We start from the raw sequence: 23,348 nt of genomic DNA on the forward strand, positions 1-23,348 counted from the left end.
AGGGCCAAAGTAATCAAAAACTAACCAGGACTATTTATTAAAGTTGGAAATGCTATATAAATAAGGATGACAACATCCATGAAAGCTAAGCTCTGAAATCAAACGGTAGAACAAACTAATACTTTAAAAGGGGGGAGGCGGATGTGACACTCTTTGAAACCAAAAGTAAAACGTGCATGATCTTAGCCCATAAAAGAGTTACAGCTCTAAAATTCGGCACAGCAGTTGCTTTTGTATGGACCTGTGAAGAAAAACCTCTGAAAACCGCCGTTTCCCGCTGAATTTTTTTTTTTGCCTGTTCTTGCCAATTCGGCGGGAAACTGCGGTTTTCGGCGGGAGCGGCTGTTCCGCCGCCGTTTCTTCACAGTTCCTTATTGTTCTCCACTAAAGCAACAGCTGTGCCGAAGTTTAGAGCTGTAACTCTTTTATAGACTAAGATCATGCGCGTTTTACTATTGGTTTCAAAAGGTTGCACATCCGCCTTCCCTCTTTGTAAAACTTTTAGTGGACAACCCTTACAATATTAGAATTTTTTAATATAAATAAATAAGATCATCTTTTACTTAAACTTTTCTACTTTATACTAAAACGATGACGAAACAGTTCAGGAAAATGAAAAAAATACTAAAAGTAAGATTTTATAATGTGTTTATTATTATTTCTGTTGACTAAAATTTATACAAATAAGTTTATCACATTTTAAAATTTAAAATATATTTAAAAATTGAAGTTAAAATATTTGTACAAGTTTCCATAGTTGTGAAGATTCTATTTTCCACCATACATTCGGTCAATCTCTGGTTGGTAGAAGTCCTGAAATTGTAATAGTATAGGGGTTTTCCTCTCAAATTGCATAATCGAGCATAGAACCCTTTTCACCTTATTTAAAATAAATCAAAATTAATAGGGGAGTGAGTAGTTTCTCTTTTAATTGTTTTTAACTTTAAGTCAGGTTAGGTGTGGTTATATTAGATTCAGGCTTGCACCGCAGATATAAACCCCGCAGGGTTAGAGGGGTTACGTTTAGAGACACAAACAATAATATTCCAATAAAAAGTTGAGACTTCTATGGAGAACCGATGGATATTTCCATAGTTCGACCACTTAAGAATCTATTATAAATCTTTAAACAGTATATGTTTAATCCTATTTAAAGTTTAGCAGATATATTAATGATTAGAAATTTTTATTTTTATTTCTATTTAATTTTAAAGGGGGGGGGGGGGCGGATGTCATATTTTGAAACCAAAAGTAAAATGCGCATGATCTCAGCCTATAAATTAGTTACAGCTCTAAAATTCGGCACAGCAGATCAGTTGCTTTTGTGGAGAACAATATGGAACTGTGAAGAAACGGCGGCGGAACCGCTGCTCCCGCCGAAACTTTTTTGCCTTTTCTCGCCAAATTAGACAGTTCTCAATCACCTGAGAAATTTTTTTTTTTCATAAAAATTTTTCCTATATTTTCACGTGACACTTATAATATTTCAAACATGTCAATATTTAAAAAAGTGTAAAATCTTACAAGTGTAAAGTGAAAATATAGGGGAAATTTATATGAAAAAAAGTTTATCTCAGATGATTGAAAAGTGTCTATTATGGCGAGAAAAGGCAAAAAAAATTTTGGCGGTAGACAGTGATTTTTGGCGGGAGCGGCGGTTCCGAGGCTGTTTCATCAGAGTTCCATATTGTTCTCCACAAAAGCAACTGCTGTGCCGAATTTTAGAGCTGTACCTTTTTTAAGGGCTGAGATCATGCGCATTTTACTTTTGGTTTCAAAAAGTGGCACATCCGCCCCCCCCCCCTCCCTTTGTGGGGTTTCTGGTCCTATCAACCACTGCCACCAACCCACAAACATTAAGAAATTCCACTCCAATTCTCCAACAAGATAAAAATAATTTTGATAAGTTAATCAAATGCATGGCAATAAGTATAAAATCTTTAGTTTACCTGCAATGGTCTTCTCTTGAGCTTGAAGGCGGCTGTGACAAGGCCACTGTCGGGAGTCCACTGTTCCAAACATAGGTGTACCTAAACATATATTTACTTAGTGACTAGGTCACTGTCGGGGGTCCACTGTTCCAAACATAAGTGTACCTAAACATATATTTACTTAGTGACAAGGCCACTGTCGTGGGTCCACTGTTCCAAACATAGGTGTACCTAAACATATATTTACTTAGTGACAAAGCCACTGTCGGAGGTCCACTGTTCCAAACATAGGTGTACCTAAACATATATTTACTTAGTGACAAGGCCACTGTCAAGGGTCCACTGTTCCAAACATAGGTGTACCTAAACATATATTTACTTAGTGACAAGGCCACTGTCAAGGGTCCACTGTTCCAAACATAGGTGAACCTAAACATATATTTACTTAGTGACAAGGCCACTGTCAAGGGTCCACTGTTCCAAACATAGGTGTACCTAAACATATATTTACTTAGTGACTAGACCACTGTCGGAGGTCCACTGTTCCAAACATAGGTGAACCGAAACATATATTTAATTAGTTAACAATGTTATTACTTATAACTTATTATTAAAGTAACAGGATGTCTAAGTTTGTCTGTTTGTGTATCTTTTTGTACACTGATATGGTTCTAATTAACAATGTAGCTCCACTTAGGTCATGAAAAGGTTTATACTTTTATTTGTTAGGATACCACCATCCTACCAAAAAGTCGCACCTGAAAATTTTATTTATACTTTTTTAGCAGTGAAGCTTTTCTATATTAGGGTCGGTCCGTCCTTAAGTACGTCCGTCCGAGGCAGATAGCTTTTTTTTGTTGATTTAGGCATGTTAGAATAAATATGTTCATATCGATTTCAAACTTTGCATGGGGATTTCTGTAGCAACTCTATAATCATTACCAGAATATTCGTACATCTGTTTTAAAAATGAAGAGTATTTATGTTTTTTAAAAAAATTTATGTGATCTAATTATCCGATTGTTCTGATTTTTGGTATACTGAATACTGGGAAAAAATGGAAAGCAGTCGACTCTTCATTGTTTCGGAAAATGCTTACAAAAAAACCATAAGCCTTCTATAACTTGAATAGCTGCCCAAGAAAATTATTTAAAAATAACAACAGATGGACTGACAAACTGACAAAATTGAATTTAGGCCTAAACATTATGTAAATTGCCTTAAAAATTCCGATATCCATCTTAAATAGAAGAAATAGAGTTACCCAAGAGACATATTGTCTGATTCCACCAATAGGAGAATACTAAAGGAACATGCAAGAGATCTCATTGGTTTAAATTGTGTACACATTTTGTTACGTAAGGGCATAATTTTTTTTATTTCGTTTATAATTGTTAAGTAGGTTTACTATAAAAAAATACATATTCATTATTTTCATAAACAACATAATTTTGATAAGACATATTTTAATTCTTATGTATCAATGAAAGATTATGATAAGAATAGTTTTATAACGTAATTTAAATATTTATTAAATAATTAAAGATCCTTACATATTCTTCTTTTAAACTAAATAGGCAGTTAGCGAATTTATTTCAAAGCAAAGACGACTATTATAATAACTTCCAAGAGACGAAAGAAAACCTTTTTCAAATTCACATTCAAACAAGAAAAATAGACGAGATTATTAAAAAGGTTGTCATTCACATTACATCGCATATACATAGAATATTATAAATACAAGGTAAGGAATGACAAAAGAATAAATAAGAGATAAAATCCGACCGGAGAACATTATAGTAAACAATTGAGTAGCTTCGCCAATAAAATAGAAACAAGGATGACGACATCCATGAGAATCAAAACACCAAAAAATCATGGAGATTCAAGAGCATTTATTAAAATGAAACCTCCCAGATTCTCGGAAGTGAATTATAGAGAACACCAAGAACATTGATTTTTAGGACCTATGTAGCACTTGAATTTTATAAAAAGCCCTTTAAAATATTGCTAGAATCCGGAATCCGCCAAAAATAAGAATACGGAATCCGCCATTTATTGGACGGATTCTTGTAAGAATTCGAATCCGGTCCAAAAATTTGACGGATTGCCATCCCTGCTTTTCAATATTTCAATTTTGCAGCATGGCTGACGGAAAAAGTAAATTATGTGATGGATGCTTAATGGTATAGTTACAAGAAAAATCAGCCATATATCTTGTATAACACCAGAGATAATCACATTTCCCCCATAGCGTTACAGACTGACTGACGGACAGACAAAGTGAATTACAGAATAGCTTCGCTGCTAACAAAAGAAACTTACAGCTCCAGGAATTTCAAACTTTTGTAGTTTGCCAGTTTTACCCTGCTGGGTTATTTCTCTCAACACAGCACCCACAAGATCTCTAAGCATTCAAAACTACTATCAAGTCTAGCTTTGGAAATTTTTACAATTTTAATAAAGGCCAAAGAGTTTATAAGTTACTTTTTAAGTCTGTCTGTTTTTCATGCTATAGAAGAAATTTATATACAAGTTATTTTTATATTAATATTTTTGATTCGCTACCTAAAGATATTTTCATCCTTGATGATAAAAACACAATCGACAAATAAAAAATCTAATTATTGCCAGTTTGTTTGTACGTTTGTTACTTTACAACAAAAATATCCTTCAACTTTTTAAAAACATTTAGTACTTTTTATAGCAATTTATCTGTTGTTCATTATCTGTCTCCTTCCATTACAGCAACAATTAAGATTCCTCCTTATTTATCTATGCTAGCCTCAGAAGTCTTAGTCGAACAGTTACAAAACTTGATAATAATGTTCCTGTCTTCAACTAGCTGTTCTATAGGTTGACCGCCTTTGCCAAGTCTGTCAGCCAGGCGACCCAAGGCTCCACGCTCAGGACACACAAGAGCCACAACATAGGACCTAAATATTAATATTTGATTAAAGGAAACAAAAATAAATATTTAAGCAGAAAACACCTAATGCTTAAGTTAAATCAACACAACTAACAAAATTTAAAATTCCTTAACCGAATATATATGTATATATGGATATACCTATGATACGCTTTAACATTAAGCAAATCTTTCTGGTTATCATTTAATTAAAAATAAAGTGAAATCAAATAACAAGGAGATTGACAAGGCAAACACAAATTAACAAATACTAATTAATATTCAACATTTAAGTCTAAACAAAAATTGACGCCTAAAAATACCTTTTAGAATCACCATAAATGCAAACATTTTCTACAACAGGACAGTTCTTTAATACAGCTTCAACCTGAATGTATAATTACATCATTTGTATTTGGTTTTGAGTATGGAAATAGTTATTTATCGCATCGTAATATAGACATCTTTTTCTGAATAAAACTAGATTTGTCACCCCCGAGTGGCCGAATAACCGAGCCAACAGAACTGGTATTAATTTTATGATTTTATCTCAATATTTGTGTAAAATTGGCTGTAATGGCAAATAAATTAATTTAAATCCGAAATGATTACACTCAAAATTATCCCTTGTGAAAATTTTTCTTAGTAGTCGAAAAGTTTGGACACCACTAGTTTTTAACTAATCAATCACAATACAGCTAAAGTCCACTAAGTTGTTGAGCCAACTAAGAAGAAAACGTTGTTATAAAACTTCTGAGACTAGTGTAATAAACAGACCAATGTCCCATCCCTCTCTGCTGGAATGTATATGAAATAAGTTACCTTGCCCAGCGAGACATATTCACCAAACTGGAGTTTTACTAAATCCTTCTTTCTGTCGATTATTCTCAAACAGCCATCAGCTTCCATCTTAATTAAGGACTTATTAAATATCTTCTATATAAAAAAATGTAGCTTCCCTAATAAAAAACCCACAGTGCTTTACATTATTATTTGCAATAACTTTGATTACATTAGGTGATATTAGCAACGTATTTTGAAATAGAAATTTAATTTTACAAGAAAAATAACAAAATTTCTAAATTGTCCATCTTAAAATTTGCCTTTTCAATGTAGCTTGACTTAACGATAGCATTTGATTTAACATTTAAACTGGTTTCCATTTCATAAGTCCAATACAAAGTGTTTCATTGTTTAATTTTATCAAATTATCAGTTGGTTTAAAAATAAAAAGACATGATATCTGAATGAGTACAGGAAGGAACTGTGACAATCTGAAGTTAATTTATCTTTTTTTACCTGACCAATATCCCCACTTCTAAACCATCTTCTGCCAGCCCTGTCAGTAAAATAGTCTTCATCTGTCTTCTCAGGCATCTTGAAGTATCCAGCGGTTATGTTGTTTCCACCTGAATTTTTTAGATATTAATAACAGCAACCTGAAGGAAACCTTTGTTTTCTCTAACTTTACAATGGATATAGGATATACGTGGATATATGAACAGCGGAAAATTTTTAGTCAATTAAGCTTGCTAGTTTGGACCCCATTTATTGGTTCATTCTGTATGAGGGGATTGGATAGAGTAAAGAGGTTGATTTGGGGTATTATTATTTTAGCTAGCTGCGAACATCACTTATCAGAGTAAATGAAAAAGTGGTACAACATCTTAGTAATAAATTGATTACCTTTTCTTATATTTCTTATTTGTATTTTATTTGAAGCATATTTCAAAATAGAATAATTCAGAAGAGAGGAATGAATATTATGCTAATTTGAAAATTTACTAAAATACCCAATTCTTTTTGTGTAGACTAATATCAAACATTTAGACGTTTTGAAAAACTACATTGAATGGATTATTTTTTTGGCTAATACAAAATTACCTCAAAACTATAAATGTCAACCTACCAATTAGAATTTCTCCTCTGGGCCTGGGCTTGTCAGTTACTCTGTAGTTTCCTTCCTCCCAGTTTTCAAGCCTACAATATTTGCTAGTCAAACAAAAAAGTAAAATAATAGAAAGAGCATTAGGTATAAGTAACACTGCCCACAGGGTTTCGATAATTTAAAATCATTTGAGTTAAACTTGCTTTCCTTATAGGGACACTAATATTTCATTACTCGACAAAAAAAAATTAAATCATTTGGGTACCTTCGTTTCTTCTAAATTCCAAATCACACCTAACAAAACCAATTTTTTTTTGGCTAAAATTAAGTTCTGTACCTCATTTTTTAGTTTGGGCTCATTTTTGTTATATGGTTACAAAAAGTAACTTATCCACCTACCCCCTTTCAACCAACGAATAGTGTTTTGTAGTTTACCTGATATTAATGACCCAACTGAAGGTCCAACCCTGACAGTATTATTCTGTGTAATCTGCATAGTTTACCTAATATTGATACCTCCAACTGGAGGTCCAAATTTACCAGTATTATTCTCTTTAAGCTGCATAGTTTACCTGATATTAATACCTCCAACTGGAGGTCCAACTCTGCCAGTATTATTCTCTGTAAGCTGCATAAGGGTGGCACATGCACTTGTCTCAGTGAGACCATAGCCCTGCAGCACTGGGCAGCCCATGCAAACTCTAAAATGTATTAGTTTTAATAGCTTCGAATGCTAAAGGCATGGGCTACATAACTGGTTTTAATCTTATGATTATACATTTTTATATTCGTAGAAAACTGGATATAATACAAAATACGATGCTATACATAATTCTTTAGTATGGCTGACAACTGGTTCTTATCAACCAAATACTAGACGACTTCGAAACGTTACTGGAAAACAATACATTGAATGTTGAAATAAATTGATTCTTTCACATAACTTTAGTAGATGTAGATCCGTAATAAAAACAGTTAAGAACATAAGGCTATATTATTAGTTAGAAAATGTACATATTTTTGCTCGAAATGTTACCATTTCATTCACATATAGTAGATCAGTTATAAATAGTCAAATTGATTAAGTAGAAAAAAACTAGATTTCAGTAAATTAGTATTATAGAACTGAATCATGTGTGACTAAATATAACTAATGCTAACTGCTGAATCTATTCAGTTTTCTTTTTGTGGGAAAGTCACACTCCCAGGATATTTTACGCTATCTTTTCTTCTGGTTTGAGTCTAGGATAATTTTAGGCTAATTTTCTGTCCTTTGCTACCTATTCGAATACAAAGATCCTAGATGCTAGGAGCGTAGTTACTAATATTACCTAATGTAGTCATGAGTCTCAGGACTAAGGGGAGCACCACCAGTCAAAATAACACGCACTCTACCACCAATAAGAGCTCTCACACTCTAAAATAAAAAATCAACCACTGAAATCAACAAAACTCAACTTTTCTTATAAAAATTCAGTTTTAAAAATTGCTTTACCTTGAAAATGAGTTTATCCATAAGTGGGGTCTTTTCACCTCTAGCAGTTGCAGCTTGCTTGTACCTGAAATATAAATAGATGTTGGTTTCAAAGTACAAAGCACAGAAATCACCCCCTACTATACCCTCGCCTTGTTTTGTAATTAGTTGAAAATAAGGAAGGGGATAGATTTCATATGTTTGTTTTGCTTTAAACCTGGTTAGGCTAAGTTGGGACACCACAGGTATAGGCCATACAGAATTAGGGCTCCATAAAGTGGTAAAACATAAAGAAAAAAAACACTTAATCCCCTTAATTACATTTTATTCTCAAAATAAGGAGAGTAGTTTGTGTGCACGCTATGAATTTAGAGGGAAAGCACTGAATAGATTATCCATTGTGAAGGTGTGGTATCCGCCGAGGATAAATGGCAGACACCGGAGTTCAATTAGATTACGGCAGTGTGAACAGACGTGGACACCTTACTATAGAGAAGCTACGCTTCTCTAGCATTCACTAGATAATAATCAACATCTATTTCAGTTGTCACTTTATTGAAGGTCTAAAGAGTACTAAAGCTATATACAACAAACAATAGTTACACAGATAGGAATAAATAATCATAACATAAAAGCATTATAATACATATACAATAGTCAGTTTGGGCAATAATGATCCCCCATCCCTGGAAAGGGTGGGGGGAATTAACAATGCAGCTTAACCATAATAAAGCTTGTCAGATTCAATCATAAATTTAAGGCATAGGGAGGGGGTCGGCAGACTGTGGCCCTTCCCCGAACCCCAGTCAGGGGTGCCATAGGCATGGCTCATGGTTGCCGAATACCACAACTCTCCCCTCGGAAGGCTGGGAGAGGATTTCCCTACCAGACTTCCGACAGTGGTTGAGGCCTTCGGCCCGCTCCTTAGGGCTAAGATATATACAAATGATAATGATTCAATGGAATCCTAGTGGTGAGTCTTTTCAGGGCTGATGGGCTCCCAACGTGGGATAGAAGACAGAGGCTGGCTTTGGTTGGACACGTAGCTCGGCGCCGGCAGGTGTCAGGTTGGCGTGGGGCACAGCTGTTGCTGGGACGGTCAGCAGTGGGGCATTCTGGTTGTTGTTGGCAGCGGCTGGGGCACTGGCTGCCAAGTTGACCGTCTGGGCGGCAGCCTGACCTCCCGAGGGGCCGCGGGGTCTTCCAGAGGGCGGTCCTGGCCTGCCTGGGCGGTCATGCCCGCTATCGGCTGATTGCATGGACACCATTTCCTCGGCTGCTTCCCGGCCGATGGGAATGGCATCCCAGTCTACTGAAAAGTCCCGAGACTTGGCATGGGTGAGCCGGGCTCTGGCCAAGGCCTTCCTGTACAAAGTTGGATGGTACAGGAACACCTGTGACATCGCATTCATGGCGGCCCGTACACCTCCTTGTGCGGCTGCCAGGGAAATGATGGTCAGGTCCCCCAGCAGTTTGAGGATTAACAACAGCAGGCACAGTATGGCTGCGCCATCTCCCCACTCGTGGATAGCTTGTCTGAACCCAGCCCAGACATCCAGGGCGGCCTCTCCTTCCTCCGCCAGTCGGTCGATATTGTAGGACACTATCCCATGGTCCCCAGTGGCCGAACAGCTACCTTGCTGAACGCATGAGCCATAAGACAGGCCGGTCAGCATGGCGCTTTTATACGCTGGGAACGCCAGCAGTTGCTGCCAGTCGTTCAACTCAGCCTGCGAATACAAGCCCCCTGAACTGAAGTCATCCAAGGGTTCTGTCAGCAGCTGCTTGGGCGTATCCAGCGGGGGTGGCCTCTTCTTAGGTGCGGGGGTTAACTCTATCCAGCCTTCCTCCGCGTGCACAGTCAGGGGGTATGTGGAGGAGCAGGGAATCTTGGTGGCGTGGCCGCTATACACTCGTGTCACGGCGTCTACAAATCCTGTGGGTTCCACTGGTACTTTGTCCCAACATTCCTTGCTTTCACGGACAACGTATTTGTTGCGTTGGCAGGTAAGTTGGAGCAGGACATCTCCCCTCAGCACTGAGAACGTGCTCCCCTGGACACGCACCGGGTGGGCCGGGTCTAGTTGCTGGAGCTTCCAGCAGTTGGCCGCTACTTCTTCTGCTGCTGTGCTTTTCATGCGTGTCTCCAGAGTAAATCCAATATAACCTGCATGTATCTGGGCCTGCAGGGGGACATCAACATCCCTGGCCGATACCCTGGGCAGCGCTGCCGCGGCTGGGTCGGCTGCCACGAACAATGCTGGGTGGTTGGTGGCATGGGCCTCAAAGTCGCAGTTCACTATTGAGGTGGGGTTGGTCATGTTGATGAAAAATTGGGCTTGATGGTCAACCAGGAACGCATCCATCACTAGGCTAGGCTGGAGGCTGCGGATCAGCCTCAAGGGGCAATCTCTCCCCAGGTGGTCCCACACGTAGGTTGCTTCCCCAGTGATGCAAGACAGCTCAGAATGGGGACATTCTAAGGCCAGGTGGTCAGATTGGGACTCCACCCATCCATCCTCTACTACGTAGGTCTCTTCCTTGACCAGCAGCCGTCGTTCCTGGAGCACTAATTCATTGCGGTACAGCTGGCCCTCAAAGTGGACGTCCTCCCCTTCACAACCCACCCCCTCGGGGCTGTTGACAAGGGCGCCCACCATATCGAGGGTGAAGAACAGGGGATGGTTCAGCTGGAACGTCAGTGGCTGGGTCTTGCCTGGCAGCGTGTAGACTCGGTTCCTGGCCAGGTCTCGGCACGTTTCTGGATCGATCTTGGTTGGCCTCATGAGGGTGGGGACCGAGGTCACCTTGAGGTGACCCCATACCCCACACCTGAATGTCCACTGGGACACAGTGAGCTGACAACTGTATCCTGTTGTTTCCCTAATCTTGACTTGCTGCAGGACGTGTACTTCATGGCCCAGGGGCACCTCCAGGTGTAGCGGTTCCGTGCTACACATCTTTTCTTTATTGTAGGCTGTGACGTGGGTGGGATTGGCGCAGTCCCACCCCACCAGGACGTAGCTGGTTGTAGGCCACACGGCTGCCAGCAGTAGTCCCCACAGGACCATCCACCAGTGTGAGAAGCTACCAGACGGCCATCTACCTCGCACACGCGGCTGGGGATCTTCGGCTCGGGTCACGGCTGCTTCTCGGGGCTGGACACGGCTGGGCTGCTCCTGGCTAGATACAAATTTCCATTGAGCGTTATCTTTGTGTGGCCGGGGCACCCCGATACCCTCCACAATGACAGACTGGCAGGCGACTGGCGCTTGCCTGGGTGTCGGCTCCCCTAGCCCCAAGGGGTCCCTTCCCTTGTCCATGGCATGCCCAGTGGCATGGGGCTGAAGTGCGTGTGGCACAGGCTCGCCCTGACTCACGTCCTTCCCCTGCCCTAGGAACTCAGGTGCATGTGGCACAGGCAAGTCCTTATATCCCCAAATTTCAATCTCCCCAGCCTCTGGTGCAGGGGGCACAGGCAAGGTTGGGGTTTTACAATAGTTTGGATACAACACATTTGTTAAATTTAACTTATCCTGGCTCGACTGGAAATGCTGGGCAGCTGGGTTCCTTCGGCTGGCAGGGGGCGCTGGATGGTGTATAGTTGGGCTCTCCCTACAGGCTGGTGGCGCTGGCTGACTGGGGGTGACGGGTATCACCCCTTCCTCTGGGACTGCTGGCTCGTTCCAGGATCCAGGTATCTCGGTGGTGGCGACGGTTGTCGCCCCAGGCACCAGGTTGGGGGCTGGCTCGTTCCAGGATCCAGGTATCTCGGTGGCGGCGACGGTTGTCGCCCCAGGCACCAGGTTGGAGGCGCTGGATAGCACCCCCCAGTCATCGCAGGTGGCGGCGCCAGGTGGCGCCCCATACATCGACTCTGATGCGCTGGCTAGCGCCTCCTTCCTCTCTCGTTCAGCGGCCGCCAGGGCCTCCCCGTACACCGCCTCAGTGACGCTGGGTAGCGCCCCTCCACTCTTGCTGGGTAGGCTCGGTCGAGCAGGCTCCATCATGTTTAGGCTAAAAGGCTGGGGCCTCAGAACTTCTGGCTCGGCGATGTTGTTGGGTTGCACCAACTCCGGCCCCAGGTGGTTGAGACTGAAGCCCAGGCCAACCCAGTTGGGTTCAGCCGCGCCTCCCAGTACGTTGATCCTAGCTGGAACGGTCCCAAACTGCGGCATTCCGTCGGCTCGGCCCGCTGCGTTGGGGGCGTGTGCTTGCTGCGGTGGTGCTGGGGGCGCGCTCCCCTTCCAGGTGGGCTACTCTGCTGGGCTTCCCTGGGGGAGCACCCCTGTCTGCGGTGCGCCTACGGCCGGCTACCTGGTCCCAGTCGGCTCTGCACTCGGCCGCCGTATGGCCGGCATAGTGGCAACGCTCGCACTTGGCAGGACGGTCACGGCGTGGCTGGGTGCGTCTCTCCTCTAGGCTGACTTCCACAGGCGTCGGGCAGTCTCGAGCTCGGTGGCCTTTCCCTTGGCAGCGGAAACAGCGGCCTGGAACCTTGTCATCTGGAGCGACCTTCCCCATCTGGTGGAGACCCGGAGCCAAGGCGCCAATCTCCATTGGCTCCGACTCGTCGTAATGGGGCAACTGGATGCTGGCTGATCCCGTGAGCCCGTCGGTGGCGTCCACTAGGCACACACCCTCCTTCAGCTGCTTGGTAATCATTGTGACGGTGAACATGGCTCGCCTCGTGTACTCAGGTACAGAGGCGATCTCATGACTCATCATTACACGTTTCACATTAGCGTTACGAATGCCACGATTTAATTCGTCGACTAATAATTCGAGATCCTCATGGCTGTAGGCGTCCCTATACAAGGCACACTTTGTGGATATGTATGCTTGTATAGGTTCTGTCGAGTGTTGCCAATAATCCCTAAACGCTTGTTTCAGCGTCTGGGATTCAAAGGCGGGACGATATAACATTACACACTCGGCCTTGACTTGTTCGTATGTCAAGGCTTGGCCTGCCTCGCCAAACAGATGAGAAGCCATTTCCGCCGCTTGCCCTACCAGTGACAGTAAAAGGGCATTGCGGCGGTTGAGGGAGTCATGGGGCGGCACGCGGTAAGCCGCCCATGACATCTCGAGTCTGCGGATGTGGGAACTCCAGGATTGCTTGGGCGGTCCTCTATACTCTGGCAGGTTACTCAGCATCAGCTTGCGGTACTCGGCTGGAGCCGGCTGAGGGTCATCCTGGAGCCATCCTGGGGCTTGGTCGCCTCCTGGCGCTTGCGGCTGCTCCATCGGGTCAACGGTTCAACGGCGGGACACAAAGTTATAAGTCAATATTATAAATGGTTTGTCACTTGAGGCTTTCTAGCCTAACAGCCAACACTGTTTTATCACTAGGTTGGTAGTTTAGTTACAAAGATATAACTTAGCTGTACTTATCACTAGTTTTATTCTGAGGTTGTAGAGTAGGCTGGTAGGGGTAGATAGCTGTTGAGGGTCTGAACTGCTGTCAGGAACTGATTTGGTTTTCCTTTATCACACTATAGATAGGGGGGAAGAAGCTTGTAATTCTTTATTTTCTAAAAATACCTCTGTTAGATGCTATGGAGTAGCTCCGCTCCTGTGTGTGTGTGTGTGCGTGAAATCTCCTGTCCTTGCAGCGCGCTTACGCACCGTCAAATCCGCGCACACAGGTAAAACGCGCACTTATCCCTCAACTCGCTCTCTCATTGGTCCGCTTTGTCCGTTGAGTTTTATGATATTTCCGAACTCCGTTGCGCGACCCGTAAATGGCGCTCTGTGTTCCCGGCCGCTAGCTCCACACCGTGGGCGGACTTAGTCAAGTGTGGGTAGGAGGGGGGAAGCGCGTGAGGGGACGGGGTAAATCCGTCCGTTCCCCCTGTGAGGAAGGGGGGAGTGCTGTGGGTTTGAGGTAACTGTGTGATGAGGTAATGGTGCCCTTTCTCCTTAATCCTAGGCTTATCTGTTATGTCACCTTGATTGTATTTCCTTCAATGGAGAGTGGGCCCCTCCCTTTCCTCTGGAATAAGGGGTGTATTTTTGTTGTGCTGTAGGCTTGGGTGGTTAGATTGTTTATCAAGACATTGTTATATTACATCTAGATTCTATTTTTTGCCTTATCACAATACATAACAGATTCGCTTACCAAACCTGTTCTATTTTTAGTTGTTATCACAATACACAACAAATCCAAGCCTGTTCTATTTTTAGTTTTATCACAATACACAACAAATTGTTTGCCAATCCTTGCTCATAAATCTATTGTTTAACCATCACACTAGGGTGGTAATCCCTACAATGTGATATAATATCTGCTTTTCTAGATGGGTGGCTGCGCTGTAGCCTCTCAGGATACTTGGAGTTGACGTAGTTTTCTCTGCTTTGGTACACTACACTCGCATGTTGGCTCGCAGCTCGCAGCTATGTGGCGTGTTTCAGCCTATCGGCGGCAGGGAATGTCCCGTCCTGCTAGCGCCGCTTATCCAAATCCGGCTGATGGCGGCAGGGAATGTCCCGTCCTGCTAGCGCCGCTGGTTCGGATCCTGCTATCTCTTGCAGTAAGGTTGGCCTATTTTCAGCCGTTTGCACTTATTTGGCCTGTTTCAGCCAGTCTGCAGGCCTGTTTCAGCCCTTTGAGCGCTCAATTCTCCGTTAGATGTCGGCGCTTCTCGCGGTTCTCCGTCAAGTTTCGCTGTTTCACTTCCACAACTGCCAGATGCAGAGTTAGACCTTGCTATCCAGGGTGGGTAATTCAGGTTGCTTGTGTCAGTTTTGCCAGTTTCACTGCTGGGAGTACCTTAGCCTCAGCTGCGCGTCTGCTCTACACTTGTGGTTTGCCGTAATCTCACACAGCTGTCACCAAAAGTTGTGGTATCCGCCGAGGATAAATGGCAGACACCGGAGTTCAATTAGATTACGGCAGTGTGAACAGACGTGGACACCTTACTATAGAGAAGCTACGCTTCTCTAGCATTCACTAGATAATAATCAACATCTATTTCAGTTGTCACTTTATTGAAGGTCTAAAGAGTACTAAAGCTATATACAACAAACAATAGTTACACAGATAGGAATAAATAATCATAACATAAAAGCATTATAATACATATACAATAGTCAGTTTGGGCAATAATGATCCCCCATCCCTGGAAAGGGTGGGGGGAATTAACAATGCAGCTTAACCATAATAAAGCTTGTCAGATTCAATCATAAATTTAAGGCATAGGGAGGGGGTTGGCAGACCCCTTCCCCAGGGCTCGGGGGAGGGCCTGTGGCCCTTCCCCGAACCCCGGTCAGGGGTGCCATAGGCATGGCTCACGGTTGCCGAATACCACAAAGGTACTTATGATAAAAACAATTGTCTACATACCTGACACAGAAATCGAACAGCTTCTCAGTGAATTCACCCTTCTTGCGAACATTTTCGTGGATTCCCTAAAACATGCATAATTCATAGTGAAACTTCAGAGTTTTAATAATCATTATCAGTAACAAAAAATAAAATATTAACTAAAACTTAAAACCAAAATTTACCTTGTAAATTCTGTCAAGAATAAGTGGGACACAAGCCATAAATGTTGGCTTCAGAACAGAAGCATCTCCCTTGCCTCCCTTCTTGATCATTGTGGACTTGTCAGTGAGGGTGTTAGGACTGCTGTAGCCAATAGCAACTCCAAATACACTCATCATGTTCTCAGCTATAAGCTCCAGGATGTGGGCCAAGGGGAGGTATCCGATGTAACAGTCCTCATCTTAATGTTTAAAGTTAATAATTTTCAGATCATAAGGGGGGGATGTGGAATATGCCACTATTCAAAACAAAACCATGGAAAGAAAACAAAGTATAGCACAAGGGATATAAATAGGAGAAAAGCAACTGTAAAAATACGACGAAACCCACTTTGTTTTCTTTTCATGATCCCAAAACCTCAAACACATAAGATTTCTTGTTGGTTTTAGGTTTGGTTACAAAAAGTGGCACATCTGCTTAGAGATTCAGTAAAACTATGTGCATTACTATTAAAAAGTTATTAAGATTCAGCTTTTAAGGGGAAAGGTGGGCTATGCCACTATTAAAGTGAGTCAATTTTTGACATTTTCATGAGACCATATCAGGAAATTGCACATGATTTTTATTAACATAATACACCTCTGGATGATTTAAAATTCATCCAAAGTCTTGAAATCGAAGAAAACCACAAATAGAATTTTATATCTATTTTTGAATGAAGAAATTATGGGTAATATTTGCTGTCAATGATAAAATACATATACCTTTTTTATATAAACCTGTTGCAAGCTTCTTTTGATTGCTCAGAGCTGAGGTTGCCTTATGTTAGACACTTTGTTTAAATACTAGCGGCTACGCCCCCTAGAAGCCTCTAGGGGCACTTAAGGTAGAATAGGGAAAAGTTGACCTTATCCTATTTTAAATTTGAGTTTCAAAAGAGTAAAAATATATTTTGTGAGGGGAGGGGCGTGAAGACACCCTCCCAAAAAATAGTTTAAAACCTTCTCAGGACCTATAAGAAGCTTCACTGTAAAGGAGAACAATATCGGTTTAGCAGTTAGCGAGATCCTTCGGGACAGACAAAAAACGCTTACTTTAGATGATAGGATATATCAAACTAGAAAGTGTTTTTTATTTTGTTAATTCAACAGTAATATTGTATAGTTTTAAAAAGTATTGAAGATTAAAACCTGTAAAATTAATTGAATTGAGATGTCCCAGGTATGAATTAACACAGGCTACAATATTCTTATGGGTTACTATCACTCCTTTAGGTGCACCAGTAGATCCTGATATATACAATCGAATTAATAATCTACACATATATCTTTTATTTTGTAAATCTATGGATTTTAGAGGCTGCTAGCTGCCAAATGACAATCACATAAGCAGCATACTAATTTAAGGATACACAAGGAAAAGTTGGCTGATTTAACACGAAAAATAACTCTTGCGGATTTATGTGCAAGATTACTATGAATTTATGAAGATGGCTTTTCCAGATTATTTCTAGGCCTTATTTGTCAAAGGTTTGTGCAAATATAATGCATAAATACATTTATCCATTTGGCTGCTAGCATCATTTTCAAGTTCATAGATTTTTAGAGATTATAGATCCAAAAAACATTTCACCGTCAACTGTCTATCTTTCATATATTTAACTCTTATCTCTATATCTATCTCTAAATGGTCTATCTATCTATAAATAACCTGAAGTGTACATAATAATACAAGCAGAATCAGGAGTAGGACTTGTGGGGGTCACATCAACATCAGCAACGTTGTTGTTTGTCGTCTTCTTTCCAAGAGTTACAACTTCCCAGAAATTGATGATTCTAAAAGTGTAAATGTACCAGAGAGATGGGACATTGGACTGTTTATTACACTAGTCTTAAAATAACGTTTTTTTATTTTATTGTATTTTAATTGGTTGGTTCATTAAGTTGAGTGTCCAAACGTTTCAACTGTTTATTGTAATCTACAGAAGGGGTAATTTTGTATATCATTAAGTGGGTACATCAAAACATCGGTAATTGTCTTATCCCTTTAAATCCCTCGATTAAAACTCCCCTGTGCAATTCGAGATCAGATGGCTGTATAAACAGTTACTCTTAACTATACCTAATGCTTATAAAAAAATTATGAAAGCTTTACATCCCTCTTGAAAAAGATGAAAAAAGTATGAATTTTTTAAAAATATGAATTGTAGGGTAGCTTCCCTACAAAACTCAAGATTTACCTAACATCTTGTCTGTAGCCGTTGATATCAGTGCGCTTGATAGGATTGTCAAAATAAACAATCTGCTTCACATTGGGGCAAGTCTTCAAAATATTCCTAAACTTTGGCAGCAGCTCGTGTGACGTTATTACAGTTTCAACCTTAAATTAAGTTAATAAGAAATAGCGAGAAAAGAGGATGGTGATAGACAGTTAAAAAGAAATTAAAAGGGTAGGGCGAAAAAACCACTTTTTGAAACAAACAAAATAAAAAATTCAGTTACCCAAATGTTTGACAACTCTCTAACACCCACCCCTCCCTCACTCTTAAACTAACAACGAAAGGGGTGTGGGGGTTATATTACAGATGTCAGTGGAAGTTGGTTAAGCCTTAGAACTGCATAAATAGCGATACCATCAAAAACTTAAAGGACTACCTAAAAAAGTTAAAGACTGGTATGAATTAAAGCGTCAAAATTCTAGTGTTATAATTTTTGGCAAAGCTTTGGATGATCTATTTTTCATCAGGGGCCCCTATTTGTGTGTAGTATGTGTGTGAGTGTGTGTGTTAAGCCATGTAACCCTACCTCAGTCTGATTAATACCATGAGCAATAGCTTCGTCTCCAAGATTTGTGTAAAGAGTTACCACAGGGAATGAATTCCTGAAAATTAAGCACATGAAAAAGTAATTCCAGATAGATTTTTTTAATTGAATGAGGGACCCTTTAAACTTTTATAAGGATTAGGTATTGCAATAAATAAAGGGATCAATTTTACAACAAACATGGTATATTTTACTACAAAAATGCTGAAAATGACTATGCTTTTATTCGTACATAGTCCCCTTTGTAATTTGAATTTACTCGATACCATTATCAATTCACCTAAAGTGTTGTTTTTGACATACTAAACCATAAGAGAAAATGACACATACATTATGCATAAATCATTAGATTTTCTTTCAGTAATTTTCAGTAGGTAGGGAAAATGCTTTCAAACAATATTTTTTTAAAAACCCCATTCTTAATTTTGATACCTTAATAATCTACAAAAACAAAAAATACATAAAAAATAACTTTTAAGTCTTTTATCGTTGAGATTCTTGAATTAAAAATCAATACCTGAAAGAGGCCTGAGCTGTAACAAACCATTCTGCTTTAGTATCAGCAAACAGACAGATTGGTTGGTTAGCCTAAAAATATTCATAATTTTACAAATCCTTTTATAGTAACAGGATGTCTACGTTTGTTTGTGTTTGCCAAAAGATCTCGCTAACAGCTTAACCGATATGGTTCTGCTTTACAATGTAGCTTCTTATAAGTCCTGGGAAGGTTTATAACTTTTTTGGAGGGAGGGTACCACCACCCTCCCAAGAGAAATTGACCTAGACAAAAACGCCCCCTAAAAATTTTGTTTCAAGCGATATTTAGGTATTGTTTATTATACAATCCTCCCAAATTTTTGGTAAAATGAAATTCAAAAAGACAGACTAACATCCTATTACCTTATTCTAAAGAATAACAAGAACAAAAATCTACCTGGCAGCCGAGCATGCGCATACCACGTCCTACATTGTCCACAAGTTGATCCACATCCTCATAGCTCAACCAACGATACTCACCAAGCAATAGTTTTCTGAATAACAAATATGTAACATTGTTATTCTTCACTTGTCCATTACTTGTCAATTAATAAAATACTATTTTAAGAGGAACAGAAGCGGCATAAGTTACGAAGATTTAACCTGAACTAAAGTTCGGTACTAATAACTCTAACCCACCCCATTACCTAAAATAGTTATTTTGCACATTCCTTAAAGGGAATGGTAGAAAATATTGTACGCTACTTGTATTAAACCAACCAATAAGAATTGAAATATGGTACCCAAGTTTCAAAGTCAACGAATAACATTACGTGGTTATAAAATATAAGGTACCAGTATAATTTAAAGACCAATATCCCCTCCCTCATTGCCTTTTCTTACCTGAAAATTTGGCCATTTGGCTGGATTTCATCCTCCTCCCCCAGAACATCTCTGGTACCCAACAGTTTCCTGCTCCTATACCTGGCAACAGACCATTTCCATACCTGGACCACAAAATGAAAAAGTGCTTGAACACAAAAAAAAACCTTGATCGTAATAGATAGTTATTTGTTTCTATTTAAATAACTTTATTATTCATAATCAGTTTTGATTAAAAATGAGTGAAAGCAGTAATGCTGTTTTTGATATCTTCATTGACTAAGCTACATACCTCAGCCATTGTGGAACATTGAGCCATTTCAAATTCATTAACCAGCGCATTCTTGGGCAATGGATTCGGTTTGTAGGTAACCTGATAACAAAATTTTTACATTGATAATCAAGAATATATTGGAATTCTTAACATATACAATTTATTACAGTAAAAAGCTAGAAAACGCTGTTACATAGAGCATCTAGAGAGCTAAAAGTTTACATTTAGTTTCATGTGAAACAGAATCAAATGGATAAATTGAATTTTAATCAAAACTTAAAAACTAAAAACAAAAAGTATATATTTTTTTAACACAAGTACTTCACTTTAGAGAAAAACAAGGATGACAACATCCATAAAAGCGAAGCACTGAAACGGTAGGACAAACGGACATTAACACTTGTATAGTGTCAGAACTGAATAATCATTATATAAATGTATAAGGGTCGAAGCAAAATTGTAAGTAAATTTGTTGAAAAAAACTGCTTGATTCAGGATAATGTTTATGGACATACTTACATTTCTAGGACTTGATTATAGAGTTGCTTCGCTTAATTCATTATACTTTGTTGTCCCAGGAATCAATATACCAAAAATCAGATCAATCAGATGATTAGTTCACATCAAAATTTATTGTTAAAATAGTAAAAAAATCAACATGTTTAAAATGGACGTACGGACATTTTGGTAATAATTATAGAGTTGCTACGCTTTCTAAATCGTACCTTACTACTAAAGGAATCACCATGCAAATTTGAAATCGATAGGACAATTCTAACATGCCTAAATTAATGAAAAAAGCTATCCGTTACGGAAAGACGGACCGACCCTAATTATAGAAAAGCTTCGCTTTTAATAAAACAGTGATATTAGCTGTGTAGTTTACTAGTTAGAAATATACAACAGATATTAATTTTGAATATTAATCATTTTAATAAATCCTATTTAAATATCTGAAGAACTTTTGAATGGAAGGAAACAATTCAGGGAACGTAAAGTAATGGAAGAGTGGAGGACAGACACAAAATACAGCTTCACTACTAAAACGGATAAATTGTAAATTCGTATATAAAATTAACAAGATTTGTATCCGTGTGTCAGTCGATAGCCTAATAACTCGCTCATGGGTTATCCTTTGCAGTTAAGCATCTCATATGTACAGGGCAGGTTTTAACTATTTGGAGGGAGGGGGACTCTAACCTCACAGAGAAAACACCCAAAAGGGGGGAGGCGGATGTGCCACTTTTTGAAACCAAAACTAAAAGTCAAAGGAACTCAACTAAAAAAAGAGTTACAGGTCTGAGATTTTGCATGGCAGTTGCTTTATAGGGTTACAATATGGAACAGTGAAGAAACGGCGGCGCATCCGCCGAAAACCGCCGAGAAATTGCAAAAAAAAAATTCGGCGGGAAACGGCGGTTTTCGGCGGTTGCGCCGCCGTTTCTTCACAGTTCCATATTGTACCTCTATAAAACAACTGCCATGCAAAATCTCAGACCTGTAACTCTTTTTTTACTTGAGTTCCTTTGTTGACTTTTAGTTTTGGTTTCAAAAAGTGGCACATCCGCCTCCCCCCTTTTAAATACTTTATCTAGAGAGTCTACTTACCCCCCCCCCCCCCCCACACTTTCTCTAAAGTTCCCTTTGGTCGAAGAAACACTTTATACATACACTGGTATCTCCTGGTTGTAGGGGGTCAGTTGGCACTACTCCACACCCCCCTCCCCTTCCCTCAAGTAACTATGGTCAAAGAATTAAAGTATACGTACACTAGTATCTCCTGGTTGTAGGGGGTCAGTTGGTACAGCTCGGATCTGGTCCCTCTCATCAAGAACCTTAGCTGGTCTGAAAATAAAACATATCAAGGAAGGAGCAATAAATTCATTTACAATTTAGTTTAAACTTACACATTTAATTTAGTTCTGACACAGTACAAGTGCATGTTAAGGTTAGTTTGTCCTACTGCTTAAGAGCTACGCTTCTATGGATGTTGTCATTTTTTTTTATCTATAATTTAAACAAGGATGATAAAAGCAGCGATGAATAAAAAAAATAATGGATGTACAAACAGACAAAGTAAGTTGTAGAGAAAATCAATTTGTGATCATATAAAAAGATAAGTAGAGATGCGTATATGATTAAATTAAAAATCACGAAACCTTAATAGAAAAGTGTATATATTTTGTAGCATGACCGAAAGACTGACGACCCAAGTAAATTTATGCTTTTTTAGTAATAGTGTTACGAATGAACTGATTTGTCCCAGGAATCACCCTCAAAAAACGGGACAACTACCTAGTTTTTTAACCTTAACAATTTTTAAATGGACATACTGAAATTTCAATTTATATATATATACTCGCGACCTTTGACGGCTGCCGGCCGTATATAAATATTAAAGAAATCCATTAAAGAATTGCGAACGGAGAGACCAACCCCAATAGGAAAGCTACATTACAAAACCAATAAAAACATTAAACACTTACCGTTGAATAAGTTTATAAGCCCAGCCAGTAAGGGCATCATAAATAGTTATTATTGCCTTAATAAAGGCAAATATGTGACCAGCTAAGGCACCCATTTTAACGGGCCTGAAAGTTAACATGATTTTATTTTTATTTCACTTTATAATAACACTTTTACTTTTATTTCATCATTTTACTTCCTACAGGATACTATGAAAAGAAAATGAAGTAGCAGGTTTTGTCGTATTTCCACAGTAGATTTTCTCCTATTTCTAGCCCCTGCGGGGACTCTAATCCTGCGGAGCAATTATTAACTTACCTAACTAACCTTAAATAAACTACCTGAAACTATTTTAAAATTCAGACGAAACCCTCTGATTCGATTTCTTGTTCTGATCCCAAATTCTAATAACGAATATACTATGCAAAAAGTAAAAATTGACAAAACTAGTATAAAAACAAGAAAAATTGATGATTAAGCCTTTTGTTCATAAAATTTTTATTTGAACAAAGAAAGTAAAACTACGTTAAAATAACTTTTTGTTGTAACTAATATATCAATTTACGTATCTTTATGATATGATGACTAAGTTAAAAGAACCCAACGTATATAAAATATCCAGAGGTCTAAAGGAAAAGGACAAAGGCCGATAATTTGACACACAAAATCCCCCTGAAGATCGAAATTAATGGTTGAAATGTTTGAACACCTAACTTAATTGAGCAACCAATTAAAATTCA

General features: G+C 39.5%; 1 protein-coding gene across 3 annotated transcripts; it reads right to left on the reverse strand.

Annotated features, from left to right (window-relative positions):
• Nucleotides 1-631: 631 nt before the first annotated feature.
• LOC145328415 (long-chain-fatty-acid--CoA ligase 4-like) lies at nt 632-22,738 on the reverse strand. Of its 3 annotated transcripts, XM_080172054.1 has the most exons (23): nt 22,629-22,738; nt 21,912-21,987; nt 20,161-20,241; nt 19,890-19,993; nt 19,444-19,540; nt 19,027-19,097; nt 18,492-18,567; nt 17,927-18,066; nt 17,398-17,522; nt 16,878-16,976; nt 15,711-15,928; nt 15,547-15,611; nt 8,223-8,286; nt 8,059-8,144; nt 7,300-7,428; nt 6,749-6,819; nt 6,139-6,248; nt 5,662-5,748; nt 5,163-5,227; nt 4,763-4,867; nt 4,257-4,338; nt 1,950-2,030; nt 632-813 (listed from the first exon to the last, which is right to left on the reverse strand). In XM_080172054.1, the coding sequence occupies exons 1-23, from the start codon at nt 22,721-22,723 to the stop codon at nt 769-771; spliced, it is 2,172 nt and encodes a 723-aa protein (XP_080028180.1). In that variant the 5' UTR covers nt 22,724-22,738; the 3' UTR covers nt 632-768. The 3 variants fall into 3 exon arrangements, with proteins under 3 accessions (XP_080028180.1, XP_080028181.1, XP_080028182.1); XM_080172055.1 differs by lacking the exons at nt 632-813; nt 1,950-2,030 and adding an exon at nt 2,086-2,162; XM_080172056.1 differs by lacking the exons at nt 632-813; nt 1,950-2,030 and adding an exon at nt 2,350-2,426.
• Between the last annotated feature and the right edge of the window lie 610 nt (nt 22,739-23,348).

The sequence above is a fragment of the Acartia tonsa genome, chromosome 9, assembly GCF_053477335.1.
Source record: "Acartia tonsa isolate MP-2025a chromosome 9, ASM5347733v1, whole genome shotgun sequence".
Taxonomy (NCBI): Eukaryota; Metazoa; Arthropoda; class Copepoda; order Calanoida; family Acartiidae; genus Acartia; species Acartia tonsa.

What these genes read in the sequence shown, in the direction of transcription:
- LOC145328415 (XM_080172054.1), bottom strand. Translation starts at nt 22,723, where the DNA reads ATGGGTGCCTTAGCTGGTCACATATTTGCCTTTATTAAGGCAATAATA. An exon ending in TGGATAAACTCATTTTCAAG is followed by an intron (nt 8,145 to 8,222) that starts GTAAAGCAATTT and finishes TTTTTATTTTAG; the next exon opens with AGTGTGAGAGCTCTTATTGG. An exon ending in TCAAGAGAAGACCATTGCAG is followed by an intron (nt 814 to 1,949) that starts GTAAACTAAAGA and finishes TTACAATTTCAG; the next exon opens with GACTTCTACCAACCAGAGAT.